Source organism: Puma concolor, chromosome D4 (assembly GCF_028749965.1).
Source record: "Puma concolor isolate L17-30 chromosome D4, mPumCon1.1.hap2, whole genome shotgun sequence".
Classification (NCBI taxonomy): Eukaryota; Metazoa; Chordata; class Mammalia; order Carnivora; family Felidae; genus Puma; species Puma concolor.
This window is the reverse complement of record NC_141679.1, coordinates 80,417,563-80,433,697: the sequence shown is the minus strand read 5'-3', so window position 1 is coordinate 80,433,697 and position 16,135 is coordinate 80,417,563. Positions and strand designations below refer to the sequence as shown.

The following is a 16,135-nucleotide window of genomic DNA, read 5'->3' as shown; positions in this document are numbered from 1 at the left end:
CTTTTTGGTTTGTTTTTTGTTTTGCATTAAAAAAAAAAAAGACATTGCTGACTTATTCATACATATTCATGCTGCGCACTTTTTTGGGTTGCGTTTTCACACCATTCCATGCTCCATGTAGCTTCTGGCTAGCAAGGAGGACAAGGACACGACCAGACTTGGAGAGGATGACGAGAATAACTTCCTGAGCGACCAGCTCTTGGAGCAGAGCAACAAGGTAGGAACGTGGCGGTCCACCCCGATTCTGTCCTCCCCTCGCTGTGCCCAAGCCAGTCCTCCAGTTTGGGATGAATCCGTTGGCTTTTCTGTTCCTCGTACCTGTGTCGAGTGTTTGCCGTGTGCCAGTGGAGAGCAAAGACACTGAGTCTCTCTCTTCTCAGACCACACACGGGGTGGAGGGCCCGTCAGGGGACAGGAGGACATACGTAGGGCTGCCAGTAAAAACAGGGTTGTTGTAAGAGAATAACTGGCTTTGGATGTTGGACCTGGTCAGATCCTTAGAGATCTAACCCCGCCCATTTGTTTCATGCGTTGGAAATTGAGGCCTGTGAGGGGAGGGGGTTTCTCCAGGACACAGCGTCAAGTCAGTGGCAGAGCCGAGGTGAGGGCCCTGTCCCTGGACTGCTGCAAAGTCCCAGATCATGACCGGAGTGTGAGGACTCCCTTCTCGGGGGCCCCCTCCGGTCCCCTGATATGGAACCCAGCTTCGTGTCGTCTGGGCACTGTTGAGAATTTGACTCCTTCCCTGTAGAACGTTCCTCCAGTCACATCCATACTGGGCATTTGGAACAAACATTCTCCCAACTTGAAAGAACCCGAGAGACTAGGGCACAGTGGGAGATAGGAGGCTGGAGGCTTGGCATTTGTGACCTTCAGAGTGTTCGAGTTCTCGTGGTCGTGAACGGGAGACCATTAAGAGGTGGATGGTTTGGGTGAGCAGAGCAGCTCCGAGTGGGCGCTGATTTTAAACCTTGCTGTGTATCTTCATGACCTCCGTTGACCCTTGCTTAACCCCCAAGCCCGAGTTTTTCTCAGGGGAGTTAATACATCCTTGCTGGAGTTTTTGTGATATTTAAATAGAAAGGTGTGTACCAAGTGCTCGGTAAATGCTATCACTCTTTTTATCAGCATCTCCGAGACCTTTCCTTCTTTGGAAGTTGCTTATTTAGATGGATGTAATAACTAGGTTGGTGGCAAACAAGACCCTATAAATAACGGCTCGTTTGTGTGGGTCTTGTCTTCCATTTAAAAATCTTAATCATTTCACAAGTGTGAGAGAGGGGTGTGATGGCTAGTGTGTATATCACCAGTAATGAAGTCAAGGGGAGTTATTTATAGATGGGTAGAAGAGATTTACAGCTTTGGAAAGGGGGAGAAAGAATGCTAATTGCAGCACCTCCAGACATGCCCAGCACAAGCTTTAACTAGATGCGTCCTCGGTGCCACTCCTTCGGGGCCCTCGGTGACCCAAGAAGGTGGATCCGTAAATAACATCTCCCTGGGAGTTTAGGAGCTCTCTTCTTTTCCTAATGAGACAAATCAAAGTCATGTTAATTAGGATGTATCTGTAAAGAGTGAGGCACCTTTCTGGTAGGTAACGGGGAGGATACACCGCAAGAAGTAGATGATAGATGTCCACAAGGTCGTTGATGGCACGGGCTCCCTACCCTTCCTAGGAAGAACTTGCTAGGAGCTGGCCAGGGGGCGGGGGGACACATGCCTGGTGGGCAGGACGCGGCCCTTCCTCTCATTTTTTTTCTCGCGGTCACCCGGGGAGGTGGCAGTGTTCTCCCCGTTTTGTGGATGAGGGAACCGAGGGCAGGAGAACTGACGTAGACCTGTCCGTGCTCTTGTGGGAGCCCCTCCCCCGCAAGGCACGTGTGTGGACCTTCGAGCCTGAGCCCGCTCTGTGCCCTCTCCTGCTTTCCTTCTCCCTCTGGCTGGCTTGCAGTGCTGATGCGCTCTCTGCCTCCGTCCTCTCTCTCTCCTGCACGCACCCCCTCACTTTCTTCCCAGGTCCGTATTTTGACCAGATACTCTGATTTGCAGGTTGTGGAGGATTATTCCAAAGGAGGTTGCAAAAATGGATATTTGAGGCACACGGATTCCAATAGTCTAGATTCCGACGGCGCCCACAAGCCTGGCTGCCCCAGAGACCGGAGTCTGGAAGAAGGCGAACTCATGAACTTGCTTGCCCCGTTTTTCAGTGAGAAGGCCACGTTGTTACTGGAATCCAGGTAGACATGGGGCCCCGGTAGTGGTTTCTTTCTCGGGTGTGAGGGGAGAACAAGCTCATTTTGCTAAATGGATTTAGATGGCGGTGCTGTGTAATTTAGCCGAGAGAGCCACCGAAATGTCTTGGAAGGAATCGTGCCAGTCAAGCAATTAAGTAATTAGGCTGCACGCTAGTGGCTGGGAGGGGACTTCAGCAAAGCCTCGTGCAAGCCCAGTATGGAGAGCGAAAGCAAGCTTTCCTCTGGAATCGGTCCTGGGAGCCCCGGGAAGGGCTGTGTCTGGCTGTCAGCGAGAGGAATCAGGCCTACGTAGTCTCTTCCGGTTTCTGCAGCAGCTTAAAAACTGCCATTGTAGTCGTGACTCGCGGTTTTATGTGGAGCTCGAACTGAAATTCTCGTCTCATCATATCTGCCGGGGGTCATCCTGTGTGAGGAAATACCTCGGGGTGTTTGCCTTAAAACGAAAAAGGAGAAACGTTCCGCACGTTCGTGTTTTTAAAATTAACCTTTGGGAGCAGATTGTCCCCCTCCCCGCTTCCCATTCTTCCGAGTCCGTCGTGACAGCTGCTTGGGCTTTGGGGCCAGAAGGAGCCGCGCTTTCCTCTCTCAGGGCCCCCCGGCCTCTCCGGCCACTTCCTCGGGAGCCGCGAGGAGGAAGAAAACACCGTTTAAGGAAAATGGCAGGCGGGTGGTGTGTGTTCAGTGAAAGTGTTGCGCTCTCCTCCAGTGTAGACAGAGAAACGGAGCCGCTAACTCCTGCCCGTGACTCTTGGCAAGAGCCAGGAACCCCACTGTCTCTCCCGTCGGTGGACTGAGCCTCATCGGCGTTTCTGTAGCTAAAATAGGACTGGGGCATTCTGTCATTGTAAGCTCAGGCAGGCTGCCCCTTCCCCAGTCCCTGGCATCCGCCCAGCATTTTCCTAGCGCGCATCCTCTTGGGGTCACATGTCTAGTGCCTCTGCTGGCTGATTGTCACAGGGAGTTAGGTGCCCGTGGTTGACGCTTGAGAGTTGGAGGATTTTCTCCACGTCAGGGTCCCACACGTTACATCAGAGCTCGAAGATGCAGCTCTCCTCTGGGGAGCGCCTAGGGATGTGCCTGGGTGATGTGAGCAGGGGGATGGAGGGGGAAGAACAACGGGCCGTGGTGGGCATGTGGGACGCTGGGGGGGTGGCTCCCTGCTGGTGGGCGGGAGCTTCTTAGGCCCAACTGACGGTTGCGGTGTGAGCACAGGGGCTCGCAGCCTTCCGGTCTTTCAGTGGAAGCCCCCAAATTATATTCTAAGTCTCTTGATTTTTGAAAACGCAAACCTAGTAACGTTTTTCCAGAAAGCATTTTCTGGGCCAACGCCCTGCCTGCCAGGGGGCAAGCTTGTGACAGTCCGTGGTTCCGTTACCTGTGCCCTGCAGGTGACTGTTCTGTAGGCTTTTGGGCCGCACTGGCCACTTGTAGTGTCAGAAGAGGCTTTCTTACACCAGCCTGAATCTTCCGTCTTGTTCTCCGGACAGCTGTCCTTCATGGTGCACCTCTGAGGCCCGTGACAGTGGACTCGTGGCTCCGAGGGCCCTCCTGCAGGCCCGACCGTGGTCGGCACCCCCGTCCGGCACACACACCGGGCATCACGTGCCCGGTCGCGTTGCACCCTCACGCCGGCCTTGCATGCCGCTGGCGTGGCGGTAAACACGGGAGCCGACCTCTGGGAACCTGACTTTCCCTTAGCAAGTAAGTGCTAGGAGCTGTTGGTGAATTTTCTGGGATAACCAGGATTTTGATCGGTCAGGGAAACACCAGCCTTCCGCTCAGGAGTTCCCTTTGGGTCCAGGCCGTCACCGTCTGTCGCCTGGACTCCGGCAGCACGACCTCCTCTACTGTCCGTTTGCCATAGAGAGGCTTCAGTGATTTTTTTTTTTTTTTTTTTTTTGGCCAGTGACCTTTTTATTTTTATCTAATTTAATTTAATTTAATTTAATTTATTTAAGAAAGAGACAGCAAGCAAGCGGGGGAGGGGCAGAGAGAGAGAGAGGGAGAGAGAGAATCCCAAGCAGACTCCACGCTGTCAGTGCAGAGCCTGATACAGGGCTCGAACTCCCCAAGCGTCAGATCATGCATGACCTAAGCTGAAGTCAAGACGTGGACGCTTAACCGACTGAGCCATCCAGGCGCCCCGTGCCACAGTGATCATTCCGTTCCATGCTTGAGACCCTCCAGCGGATTTCCGTTGCCCTTACAGTAAGATCAGAGCTTCCTGACCTGGCTCCCGCCTAGTTCTCTGTCCTTATCACCTCCCTGTCTTGCTCACCGAGCTCCGGCCACTTAGACCTCCTCTCTGCTCCTCAGGCATCCTGGCTGGTTCTCACCTCAAGGCCTTTGCCGTGGCCGTTCCCTCTAGCCGGAGGGCCTTTTTCCTAGGTGTATGTGTGACTGGTGGGGTCTCGGCCAGACATCAGCTCTGTTGCTGACCACGAACAGGAAACCTTGCTTCTACACACGGTCTCAGGACCTTCTCCCTCCTTCGCTTCCCTCCCTCAGTTCATAGTACTTATCATTGCTCTACCTGGTCTTATTTAGTTATCGACGTATGTCTGAATGTCTGTCTGTCTTCTTAATGAAATGTGAGCCCCTTGATTCCTTTTACCATGCGCGCCTGCTGCCTTACATGGCAGGTGGGAGGTGCTCCATAAAATATTTCAGTGAGTGCAGATGATCAAAAAATTAGCAAATTAGAAACAGGGTAGTGATTCTTTGGAGTCCGAAAGATCCGGTTCTTCTGGTCTTTTTTCTGCCCCTTTGCTAAGGGATGCTGAATCTTTACGAGCCCGTTTCTTCATGTGTAACATGGGGTTAGCATTGCCTCACCTCCTCGTCTCACGGTGACGACTAAATGTAGTCAGTGTGGGGCACCTGGGGGGCTCAGTTGGTTAAGCGTTTCGATGCCGGCTCAGGTCGTGATCTCGCGGTTTTGGGGATCGAGCCCCACGTCGGGCTCCAAGCTGCTAGCTCAGAGCCTGCCGCCCACTTGGAATTCTCCGTCTCCCTCCCTCTCTCTGCCCTTTGCCTGCTCCCTCTCTCTCTCAAGTCAATGAACTTAAAAAACGATGAATGTAGTCAGTGTATTTAAAGGATCTGACACACTTAAGCGTTTCACAAACGTCCGTTCGTCTCCCTTTACACCTTTTGTCTGTGGCAGAGATTCTCAGGAAGGGTGTATCAACAATGTTTGGGCCCTGGCGAGACCCTCGACTGAACCATTAAAAAGGTCCTGATCACAGCGATGGCTTAATGAATCCGTTGCTCAGATTCCTGGCAAAGTAACACTTGAAATGTTTTATTTAACAGCAACCCCACTTTAGTATATTGTAATGGCCTCTTTCGCCACCTCTTACTACCCATTTGTAAAGTCTTTTCCCTGGGCTTCACTGTGTGTTGTTTGTGGTGAGTAACAGGCCTCCTTTGGCTAGCTGAATAGCGATTGTCATTATTTTTAATCTATATTAAAGGAAGGAGAGGAAGGGAAAATTTAGTTTAACGTGCTTAAAGTACCAGAAATATTTTTAAAGTCTGGATTTACTAAATTTTAAGATGGGTTGTGTCGTCTAGATGATTCCATACTAGGAGTGAAAAACGCACCATACATTTTAATTTTGTTTTGTAAGCTGTTTGATTTTTTACCCTGCTTCGTCGTGCTGTGGCTGTGTGATTTGAATGGAATCGCCTCTGCCCCAGAGCTAGACGATGGGAATCCAGACAGCAGTAGGGCCTCCCCCTGCCGGTAGAGGGCTCAGCGGGGAAGGTGAGACCAGGGCTCATGCCAGAGTGGCGGCAGGTACACCGGGAGGGGGACGGCCAGGGAGCCGTCTGTAGAGGCTGGAGGGATTGCAGAGAGAAGAGAGAGGGCGCAACACGGATGAGGGCCTCTTCCATCCCCTGTCACTACCACTACCGATTGCCCCGACCTCTCCTCCTGGTAACCCTTTCCTGGAAGTTAACAACAGCTCTCCCACTGGCCTCTCCTTTCCTTGCCCGCTCTGTTCCCTTTTTTCTTCTTTTTCTGCCTCAGTCTCCTGGTTTCTTCTTTCTTAAATGAGTCGCTTTTTCACCTTAAATGAGTAGCTTTTTCTCCTTTATGTTTTAGATGACTTACACATACTTATTTAAATTTTTTTTAATGTTTATCCATTTTTTTGAGAGAGAGGGAGTGCTTGAGCGGGGAGGGGCAGAGAGAGAGGGAGACACAGAATCCGAAGCAGGCTCCAGGCTCCGAGCTGTCAGCACAGAGCCCCACGCGGGGCTTGAACTCATTAGCTGTGAGATCATGACCTGAGCCGACGTCAGGTGGTTAACCGGCTGAGCCACCCAGGCGCCCCTATACATAGTTATTTTAAAATCTTCAGGTTGCTTTATTGATATTATTTTCTTGAGTGTGAACTGTGATCATTTGGGTTGTGGCCTGTCTGGACCGTGCGTGGTTTGCCCGTGTAAGACAGCCAGTTCCGTCCCCCGTGCTTCGTCTTCCCCCTGTGGGGCGCTGCAGTCACCTCTGCTTGGCCCTCTGGCTCCTGAAATCTCCATGGTTTTCTCCACCATGTGTGGTTCTCCTCCTCAGTTTCTGACCTTTGGATAAATTGTACCTTGTCTTTGAGGCCTGTAGTGCACCTTATAATATGTTTTTGTTAGGTATTTTTTGCTGTCACTTAAGTGTGTTTTGAGCAGGGTGGGTGGGTTTCCTGAATGTACTCACTCCTCCCCCTTGACAGAAGTCTCTCCGTTCATTCTTTCCACGGCAGCTAGAATCACCCCTGCAAAGCACACGAGTGACTGGGCACTCTGCCACAGAGCCTTGCAGTGGCTCGCCTTTGCTGTCACGCCTCAGTTCCCCCCTCCTGGCTTTCAGCCTCACCCCCTTACCCTCCAGCATGTCTCATCTGTGTTCCCCTTGTTTGCCTGGCCTAGAATGTCCCATTTCCCTTTGCCCTGGACACCCTGGGATCGTGGCTCCGTAACCCATTAAAAGTTGTGCAGGGCCCATGTTTGCTTTTTTTACCCCGTGGAGCAATGATTTGTTGACATACCTTGTCTCCAACCCAGGCTAAGGCCTTGCAGGCAGTTTTGCACCCTCAGTGCCTGTGCCAGGGCCTAGCACAAGAAACACCCACAGGGATTCTTCTTGAACTGCTCTGCAGCCTTTTACATGCTGGCTTTGTTTGAGTTCCTGGGACAACAGAGCCTGAAGTAAGGATTCGGGTACAAGTGGCTTCTTGGGGATATGACTCCAGGGAGCAGAGTGAGTAAGGTAGGAATAGAGGCAAAGCCAGTAAGGGTTCCTGAGTGATCTGGTTGGTGCCATGGGCGGCCGCAGCATTGTCTCTCCAGACATTGGAAGATGGGGACGTTTCCCCAGTAGCTCTCTTCCCCCGCTGCTTGAGGGTTCCCCTCCACATGTAAACTGGTTCTCACTTCCCACTGCCCTGCCGGGGGATCAGGGAGCCCTGGAAAAGCTCCAGTGCAGCAGAGAAAGGCCAGGAGTGCTTGAGGCGGGACTGTCTGTGTCTCCAGGTGCCGTCCACACGGCATCCACGCGGACTGAGCTGGGGTCCACGGGAGCCTGGGGCATGTGGCCAGGGGCACGAAAGGACCTGCTACCTATACACCCTCTCGTTGAATCCTCATCGCTGTCCTGTGGCGGGGGAGCCTGACCTTCCAAAGAGTCGCTGAGTTAGAACTTGAAGCCATTTTCGTGTGATTTCTTTTTTTTTTTTTTTTTAAATTTTTTTTTTCAACGTTTATTTATTTTTGGGACAGAGAGAGACAGAGCATGAATGGGGGAGGGGCAGAGAGAGAGGGAGACACAGAATCAGAAACAGGCTCCAGGCTCCGAGCCATCAGCCCAGAGCCTGACGCGGGGCTCGAACTCACGGACCGCGAGATCGTGACCTGGTTGAAGTCGGACGCTTAACCGACTGCGCCACCCAGGCGCCCCTTTTTTCGTGTGATTTCAAAGCCACTGCTCTTCCTATTATGAGTGGTTCACAGCATCCCTTCATTCAGCACCTATTTCCTGAGCACTGACTGTGTACCGTGATGGGCCTGCTCACTGATGGGTCCACGAGGTTGGCTGGATCCACCGCAGCCGTATTTGCCCCTGGATGTAGGAATGGAGCTGGGGGCGGGCGGACCTTTCACTTGTCAACAACACTTGATGACCCTGTTTGCTCCTTTCTAGGCCCAGCCTGCGTCCTTAGAGCCACGTGGCCCCTCACCTGTATATACTTGTGTTAAATCAATTCTCCTCCTCTTGTCCATGAAATAGACAAGGTAGTACCCCCCTTGTGTGGTCACATGAGGTGACCTGGGATAAAATCTTCGGTGTGGGTCCCGGCACTTGTCGGGCGGTCAGTGTGCTTAGTTTAAGCAGGCTTTAGGCCAGTTGGGAAAACTTGGGATACTGGGTAGGGCACAAGAAAACCGAGTTCTTCTATTTCCTTCCCTTTTGGAAAAACAGGCCTGACCTTCTGAAAGTGCTGCGTGAACTACTTCTGGAACGAATATGCTTGGCAGAGCAGGGAGTTTCTGCAGAACACCTTGACGGTAAAACCGAGACGTCACTCAGGCAAATGGTTGTACAGCTGAGAGGTGAACTCGGACATTTCACCCGACCCAACTCGTTGTCCAAATCCCACGATGAACTGAAGTCGCCTCGGACGGCCCGGCTAGAAATGGCAGGTGAAGCATCCAAGCCGGAACTGAAAGATGCCTCCGTGCAGACAGTGACCGTGGAGGGTGACACGCTCGGATTCCAGCAAGATGGCAAGAGAGAGGCTTGGGAAGAGAAGCCGCCGGATGCCGTGCTCCACATGGAGGGTCAGCCGGAGAACTTGTGCACAATGTCAGGGAGGCACGTCACCCCCCTTGCCTTCCCTGGTGGGACCCACAAAGTAAGCTTGTTTGTATATTATTTATTAATTTCTTCTTTTATACAGAGGTAAGACTTCAAAACTCACCTCTGATCCCACTTGATTTATATAAAATCCAGTAGCTCCCTCTACCTGTACTTAGTCTGGCCTCTACCTGGAGGTGTGTGTTTTGTCTTAACCTTCCCCCCAGCCCAGTCTTATTTATCTCTATAGCGTGACATTTATGCAGTTTCCTTATAGAGTCATATTTATGTATCTGTTTGTGTAGCTTTTTCTTTCATGCCGTGTACCAGGAACATCTTTCCTGGTAATGGCTTTGTAGAATTCCATCGTGGGGAATGTGCCAGAAATTGTATGACTTCCACCTCCAGGTGGACTCTTACTTTTGTAGGTTGCAGCGAAATTGTGATGACTTGAGTCGGGCCGAGTCGGGCCGAGAACCTAGGTTTTCTCCTACGCAGACTTTCTGGTGGAGAGGTACTTTTCTGTGAGCTTTGTCTACATTCTCGTATCCTTACAACACCTGTCAGAGCTGAGGAAGCCAGATTTTGAATGCTTGCAGGTAGCCAGCAGTTAAAGGGTGGAGCTGGGACAGCCATGCCCTTTCCCAGGCTGGCCCCCAGCTCCTGCTGGCCCAAAGTGGTAGGGTCCGGTTTTGTTGGGTGAGTGCATTTTGCTTCGGTCAAGATGCTGTCTCTATGCTTCTCCTCAAATACCATCACAGATGCCAGATTATTAAAAGCCAGGCTCTCTTGGCAGTGTTCGATTGGACCTTTTACTGAAATCCTCCTGGGCCGAGGGGTTGGGGTTGGTTGGTCCCTGCAGCAGGGGGATGTGAGTGTTCTGGTGGAGAAGTAGGTCATGTTTCTAATAGAGCTCCAGCGATGGCTGTTGGTGTTCTTGTTTCTGATGGGTGTTTTGTATCTGAGAAATCAGCTGTACACACTGCTTCATAGCATCAGAATGGAGAATTAAGTTTATTTTCTGACCACTAAATTACTGCTTTTGTGCATACCAAAGGGAGTTAGATACATCATTAGCAAAATTGCTTTTGATTGTTTTAAATTATGCACCAAAACTGTAATTTCTAGAAAAGGGTTTTCTAAAGATATCAGTAAAGACAAAAAAAAAAAAAAAAAAAAAAAGACACTGCCATTATATTAACGGTACTCCAGATGCAAATTTGTGCAATTTGGCTGGGATAGAAACGCTCTCATCTGCCCCCAGCCCTGTTAGTTTGTACCTGTGTATTAGGAAAGCTAGGTGTTTTTTTTTTCTCCCAGTTTATGCGGGGGATAGCCTCCTTTGTGTAGGAAAATTGCAAAATCGAATGAACTTATTAATATCCCTGAATATATTTAAAAACTATTTATTTACTTATTTATTTTTTAGTTTGGAGTTCTCCTTCTTGCTCGTGTCTTCAAAAGGAAGGCAACTGTGTTTATTTTTTAGTGTCTTCTGTTTGTGCCAGGATTGTTTGTGCTAGATCATCACATTTAATCTTCTCAGGAAGCAGATGAGGTAGGTAGGTATTCCCTACATTTTACACATGAAAAATACAAGCCCGGAAAGGCTCAGAAAATGGTCCAGAGCGAGTCGGCTGCTAGGAGGAAGAGGAGGGCCGGAGGCCGGAGGCCAGCTTCAGAGGCAGACAGGGATATTCTACACAACCCTTTCCCAGGAAGGGAGGAACCCTCTTGTCACCATTCCAGACGTACCTGGGATTGCTTCAGGCCTGACCGCTCACCTTTCTCAGTGGCTCGGATGGGACGGGTGTGACCTGGAACCTGAGGCTGGCGCAGTGGCGACTTGAGGAAGTGCGTGGCGAGCGCCGGCTAGTGCCTCGTACGTGGCCGTGTGTGTGCAGGTCGAGCCCGGTGTGTGAGCCTTCCTGGCCCGCTTCCACCGCCAAGTGAGGAGTCCCGTCATGACATCTTTAATAAGGTGGTAGGTGGGACTCCGCTCAGCGTCCATAAGGTAGCATTTTGTGCGGTGTTATTTTAGAACCCGCGTTAGGTTGACTGACGGCAGTCTTCCAGCCTGAAATTGGCTTTGGCATTTGTGTACTTGCAGATATCTTTTCTCCTGCCATATGACACACAGATTTGGATCTAAGAATAAAGATTGGTGGAGACTGAGGACCAAGCAATTGACTGTTATTTTCCAGTCCTCTCTGATGAGGCATGCACTTCCTCCCAGCTGGTCCCCTTCACCACCTCAGACTGTTCTTGTCCTCGAACCTGTTCTCTTCCCTCGAATTTCAGGACAGAGAGTGTCTCACTTTCCTTAACTGAGCAGCAGAGGCTGAAGAGCCGTTGCGAGGTCCACATCTCTAACCTTCTCGTCGTATGGCCTCGGACGGGTTGTTTGACATCTCGGTTCTTGGTCTGGAAAATAGGCCTGGTAATTTCTGTTATCCTGCGAGCTCTGGGAATGCAGTTTGCCTGAGGACTGTGGGAGAACGTGCTCGAAAGCATCGTACATCCTAGAACGTGCAAGCAGGGCTCCTGCCTCCCTTTTCCTTCTTGGGAGACCTTGCTGATTTCATCATTCCCAGGGTCCCAAGTATTTCCTGTTTTCCTCTCAGGTTCCTTCTCTTCCGCTTAAAAAAATTAAAAAGAATAATAGCTTCATTGAGGTATAATCCACATATTATACAGTTTATCCGTTTAAAGTATGTAGTTGCAGTGGTTTGTTTTGTTTTCTTTTTGTATACACAGAAAGTTGTGGAACCATTACCGTAATAAGTTTTAGAACATGTTCATTATCCAGAAAAGAAACCCTGACCCATTAGTGGTCACTTGCCATTTCCCCTGTCTGCCCTAGCTGTCGGCAACCACTAATCTGCTTTCTGTCTTTCTATGTTTGCCTATTCTGGATATTCATATGAATGCACTCATACGGTGTGTGATGTTTGGCGACTGCTTCCACTCAGCGTAATGTTTTCAAGGTGCATCCGTGCTGTAGTCTCTGTCAGTACTTCATTTCTTTTTATTGCCAGACGATAGCCCATTGTATGGATGTAGCACATTTAATTTATGCATTCGTCAGTTGATGGTCGTTTGACCTGTTTCCACTTTTCAGGTATTATGAATAACGTCGCTGCGAACGTTCACGTACTACAGGTTTTTGTGTGGACGTGTGTTTTCATTTCTCCTGGGTGAATACCTAGGAGTGAAATTGCTGGGTCAGGTAGTAACTCTATGTTTAACCTTTTTTTTTTTTTTTTTTTAATTTTTAAAAAAAAACCTATTTATTTTTGAGAGAGAGACAGAGTGAGCCTAGGGGAGGGGCAGAGAGAGAGGGAGACACGGAATCCGAAGCAGGCTCCAGGCTCCGAGCTGTCAGCACAGAGCACAACGTGGGGCTCGAACCCACAAACTGTGAGATCATGACCTGAGCTGAAGTTGGACGCTTAACCAGCTGGGCCCTCCGGTGGCCCTCTGTTTAACCTTTTGAGAAGCCACCAAACTGTTTTCTAAAGCGGCTGCTCCTAGTTTACATTTTCACCAGAAACATGATAAGTTCCAGTGTTTCCACGTCCTTGCCAACACTTGTTATTATTTTGATTATAAGCTGTCCTGATGGGTTGGGAGTGGCAATATTTCACAGTGATTTGATTTACATTTCCCCGGTGATTAGTGATATTGAACATCTTTTCATGTGTTTTTGGCCATAACTCCATCTCCTTTTGAGAAATGTCAGCCAGATCCTTTGCCCATCTTTTAATTGAGTTATTTGTGTTTTTTGTCACTGAATTGTAAGAGTTGTCCGTATATTCTAGATTTGGTCCCTTTCCCCAGCTTTTGAATATATTTAAAATTCTCCACACTCAAAAGTCACCCCCATTTGGCCTCTTAAATTATTTTTTGTATGTTAGCTCCACAAATAGTTGAGTACCTACCATGTTCTTGTGGTGAAGGCTGTGGGTAGAGCATGACCAAGAAATGCGGAGTTCCTGAGCGCTGGAGCTTGTAGGCCAGGGCAGAAGACAGACGAGTAATTGCACAGGCATTTAGTTATAATGGTACCAGTGTAGGGGGCGGTGAGCGTCCTTAACAGAGAGACCTGACCTGGTCTTGGAAGTCAAGGCCCATTCTCCCGAGGAAGGCACCTGCGCGCTGAGTCCTAATGTTGTATTGGGATTACGCGAGGGGTGGGGGTCGGCAAGAAAGAGTGTTGTAGACACAGGAGGCGGTGTTGGCCAAGGCCCTGGGCTGGAAAGAACACAGACACTGAGGAACTGATAGAAGGTGAGTGTGTGGGCGTAGGGAAGCAGGAGAGGGGCAGTGACTCTGCGTGGAGGCTGTGGTGAGGATTTTGACGTTTGTCATAAGGGAGCAGGGAAGCATTACAACAGTTTTAAGCAGAGGCCAGGAATGGTAGGTTTGCCTTGCCTGCCGCAGTGGGGAGAGTGGACTCGAAAGGCCAGGGCTGGATGGGGGAGGGCGCTCAGGAGGTGGTTGCCGTGGCTAGGTGAGCACCAGCAGCGTCTTGGGGCTGGTGGGGGGCGAGGAGAGCCGAAAGACCTCAGAGACGACTCGGGGGCAGGGATCCGTGGAGCCCAGCGAGTGGGGCGCGTGGGTGATGAGCGTAAAGGGCAGTCTGATAAGGACTCGCAGGTTTGGGACGCACGGTGAGGGAATGGTAGCGTGATTCACCGAGAGTGTTGAGGTGGGGTGGCTTTGGGGCAGGGGCTCGGGTGGCGCGAGCGGGGGCTGAGGGCTGGGCTGGCCAGTGGAAACGAAGGTGCCTGCCCCAGGCGGGTGGGGAGATCTGAGCCCGCCCGGGCGGTAGCCGCGGGGTCAGTGACTCGGTAGCCAGGGAGAACTTCGGTGGGAGGTGGTTCTGGTGGCCTCGCAGGGGCGGGAGGCAGGTTGGCTTAGACCGAGTGGTGGGGCGGGGGGAGGAAATAGAGAAGGAGCAAGAAGGTGCTCCTCAGAAGATCGTGTTGAGGACAGGACTGCCGTGTATTGAGCATCTGCCGTGTCCGGAGACGGTGGGCCAGGGCCAAGCGGGTGTCGACGAGGAAAAGCTTGGTGGCGGCCAGTCAGACGAAGAACCTGCCAAGACACGAATTCTGCAGACCGGGAGATAAACTTAGATGCCACTGTAGGAACCAGAAGTGTGGACGGCCGGCTTGAATCCTGTTGTACGAGGTCGGCCTGAGGACGTGTTGCCTGCGTGACCAGAGGACGTATATTCATTGTCCTTTTCGTGTGTCTCTTCAGGATGCCAAGAAGTCCCGCTTGCCCATCCTGATAAAAGCGTCCCGGTCATTAGGAAATGTGTACCGCCTCCCCGCCACCCAGGAGCTGGTGACCCAGCTGCAGGGCCAGGTCCTGGAGCTGCAGGGGGAGCTGAAGGAGCTTAAAGTCCGCAACAGGCAACTTCGGCAAAAGTTAATTCTGGCTGAAGCGATGATGGAGGGGAGGCCAGCGCCAGACAAAACGCTCCTGAAAGGTAAGCACCGGGAGAAATGTGTTCTCCGTGCGCGAGACAAACAACCCGATAGAGCTGCTCGAAATGTCAGCCTTGTTGTGTAGAACTGCGGTAAGCTTGAGTATAAATTTTATGAATTACAGTGATTAATCTTGACTCTTGACAAACACACAATCAAAGGAACACAATAAGGGAAATGAATCTATTGTTTTCATTTATTCTGGAGTCCGCGTGAAGGGGACTTGTAAGCGCTCGCGGGTCTTGTGAGGTCACCGCTGCCTTCACTTGGGGTGGTCTGTGGGTACCCCGGCTGTGGGATGATTTCAATCTGGGTTTTTTTTTTTTTTTTCCTGGCTTTGTCTGTGCAAGCCTCAGGCATATGGGTAAGTCACGTGTGTAAGCGAGAGTCCTCGTGGTGGGGTTTTCTAGAATGTCCAGGCTACATCACTTTGGGTTCCTGAGGGCTAATTCCCAGCCCTGTTGACCTTACGTCTTCCTCTGGAAGTGGCCTGCCTCCCCACCCACTTTGAATCTGCTGTTTCTGCACTCGTGGGAGCCCCCAAAATGGAGGGCCCCTGGGTTAAAATGTGTCCAGGTTAGACTGCATAGACTCGGAGGGAGCGTGTGAGATAGCGTCCCCTCGGCTGGAACAGTGACAGTGGTTTGGGGCCACCCCCCCTTCGAGAGTCTGAAGAAAGCTGCCAGCCGTTACCAGAGAGCAGTGTAGGTGAGCACACAGGTAAGTGTCGTACCTCATTTTCAGAGGGTTCGTGAGTCCACAAAAGCACACGTGCACTCCTGATTTTGAACTTCTGCTGCAAGCAAATGATAGCAACACCCAATACCAAGCAGTCTTTGATTTATCTATTCAAAAAGCAGTGGTTACATCCTCCTGTGTGCCCGGCACCGTTGTGGGCCCTGGGGAGATCGTGAACAAAACAGGTGACCTAAGTGTGTGGACAGCTTCCCTTCCTGTTGTGGGGAGGAAGACAATAAGCCGATAAGTGGACAAGCTGTATGTGAGATGGCAGGTGCTGTGGGGAGAGATAGAAAGCAGGGTCAAGGGCATGGGTAACGTGGAATGGGGTAGAGTTTGCTACCACACATGGAATGAGCCTCCCTGATGAGGGGACATTTGAGTGGAAAATGGGAGGAAATGAGTGGAATCGTCAGTCAGCTTGGAAAGTGCGTTTTTGGCAGAAGGAGCAAGGGCCCAGGCCCTGATGTTGCTTTGAATTTGGGCAGTTGGTTGAGCAAGAAGGCCAATTATGTGGCTGGAGTGGAGTGAGAAAGAGGAAGAGGGAAAGAGGTCAGGGAGGCCCTAGGAGGTCGTTCTAGGGCTTTGTCTTTCGCCCAGTTAAGACGGGAAACTGCTGGAGGGTTTGGAGCGGCAGAGTCACATGACCCGACTGCAGCTTTATAGCCGGACTGGCAAACTGCGGCCTCTGGGCCATCCATGCTCGCTGCCTGCCTTTAAGTTTTACCGGAACACAGGAACATTCCTCCGCATCCTGTCTGTGACTGCTTTTGCGCTCGATAGCAGAGTTG

The 16,135-nt window shown here is 50.9% G+C and overlaps 1 protein-coding gene across 6 annotated transcripts in view; it reads left to right on the top strand.

Moving 5' to 3' along the window:
* CDK5RAP2 (CDK5 regulatory subunit associated protein 2) overlaps positions 1 to 16,135 on the top strand; it is a 172,428-nt gene that overhangs the window by 103,186 nt on the left and 53,107 nt on the right. For all 6 annotated transcript variants that reach the window (XM_086683857.1, XM_086683856.1, XM_086683853.1 and 3 more), the window contains 4 exons: positions 122 to 217; positions 2,050 to 2,237; positions 8,734 to 9,166; positions 14,377 to 14,608. In XM_086683857.1, coding sequence (XP_086539983.1) covers positions 122 to 217; positions 2,050 to 2,237; positions 8,734 to 9,166; positions 14,377 to 14,608 — 949 coding nt within the window. The remainder of the gene's footprint in view (positions 1 to 121; positions 218 to 2,049; positions 2,238 to 8,733; positions 9,167 to 14,376; positions 14,609 to 16,135) is intronic.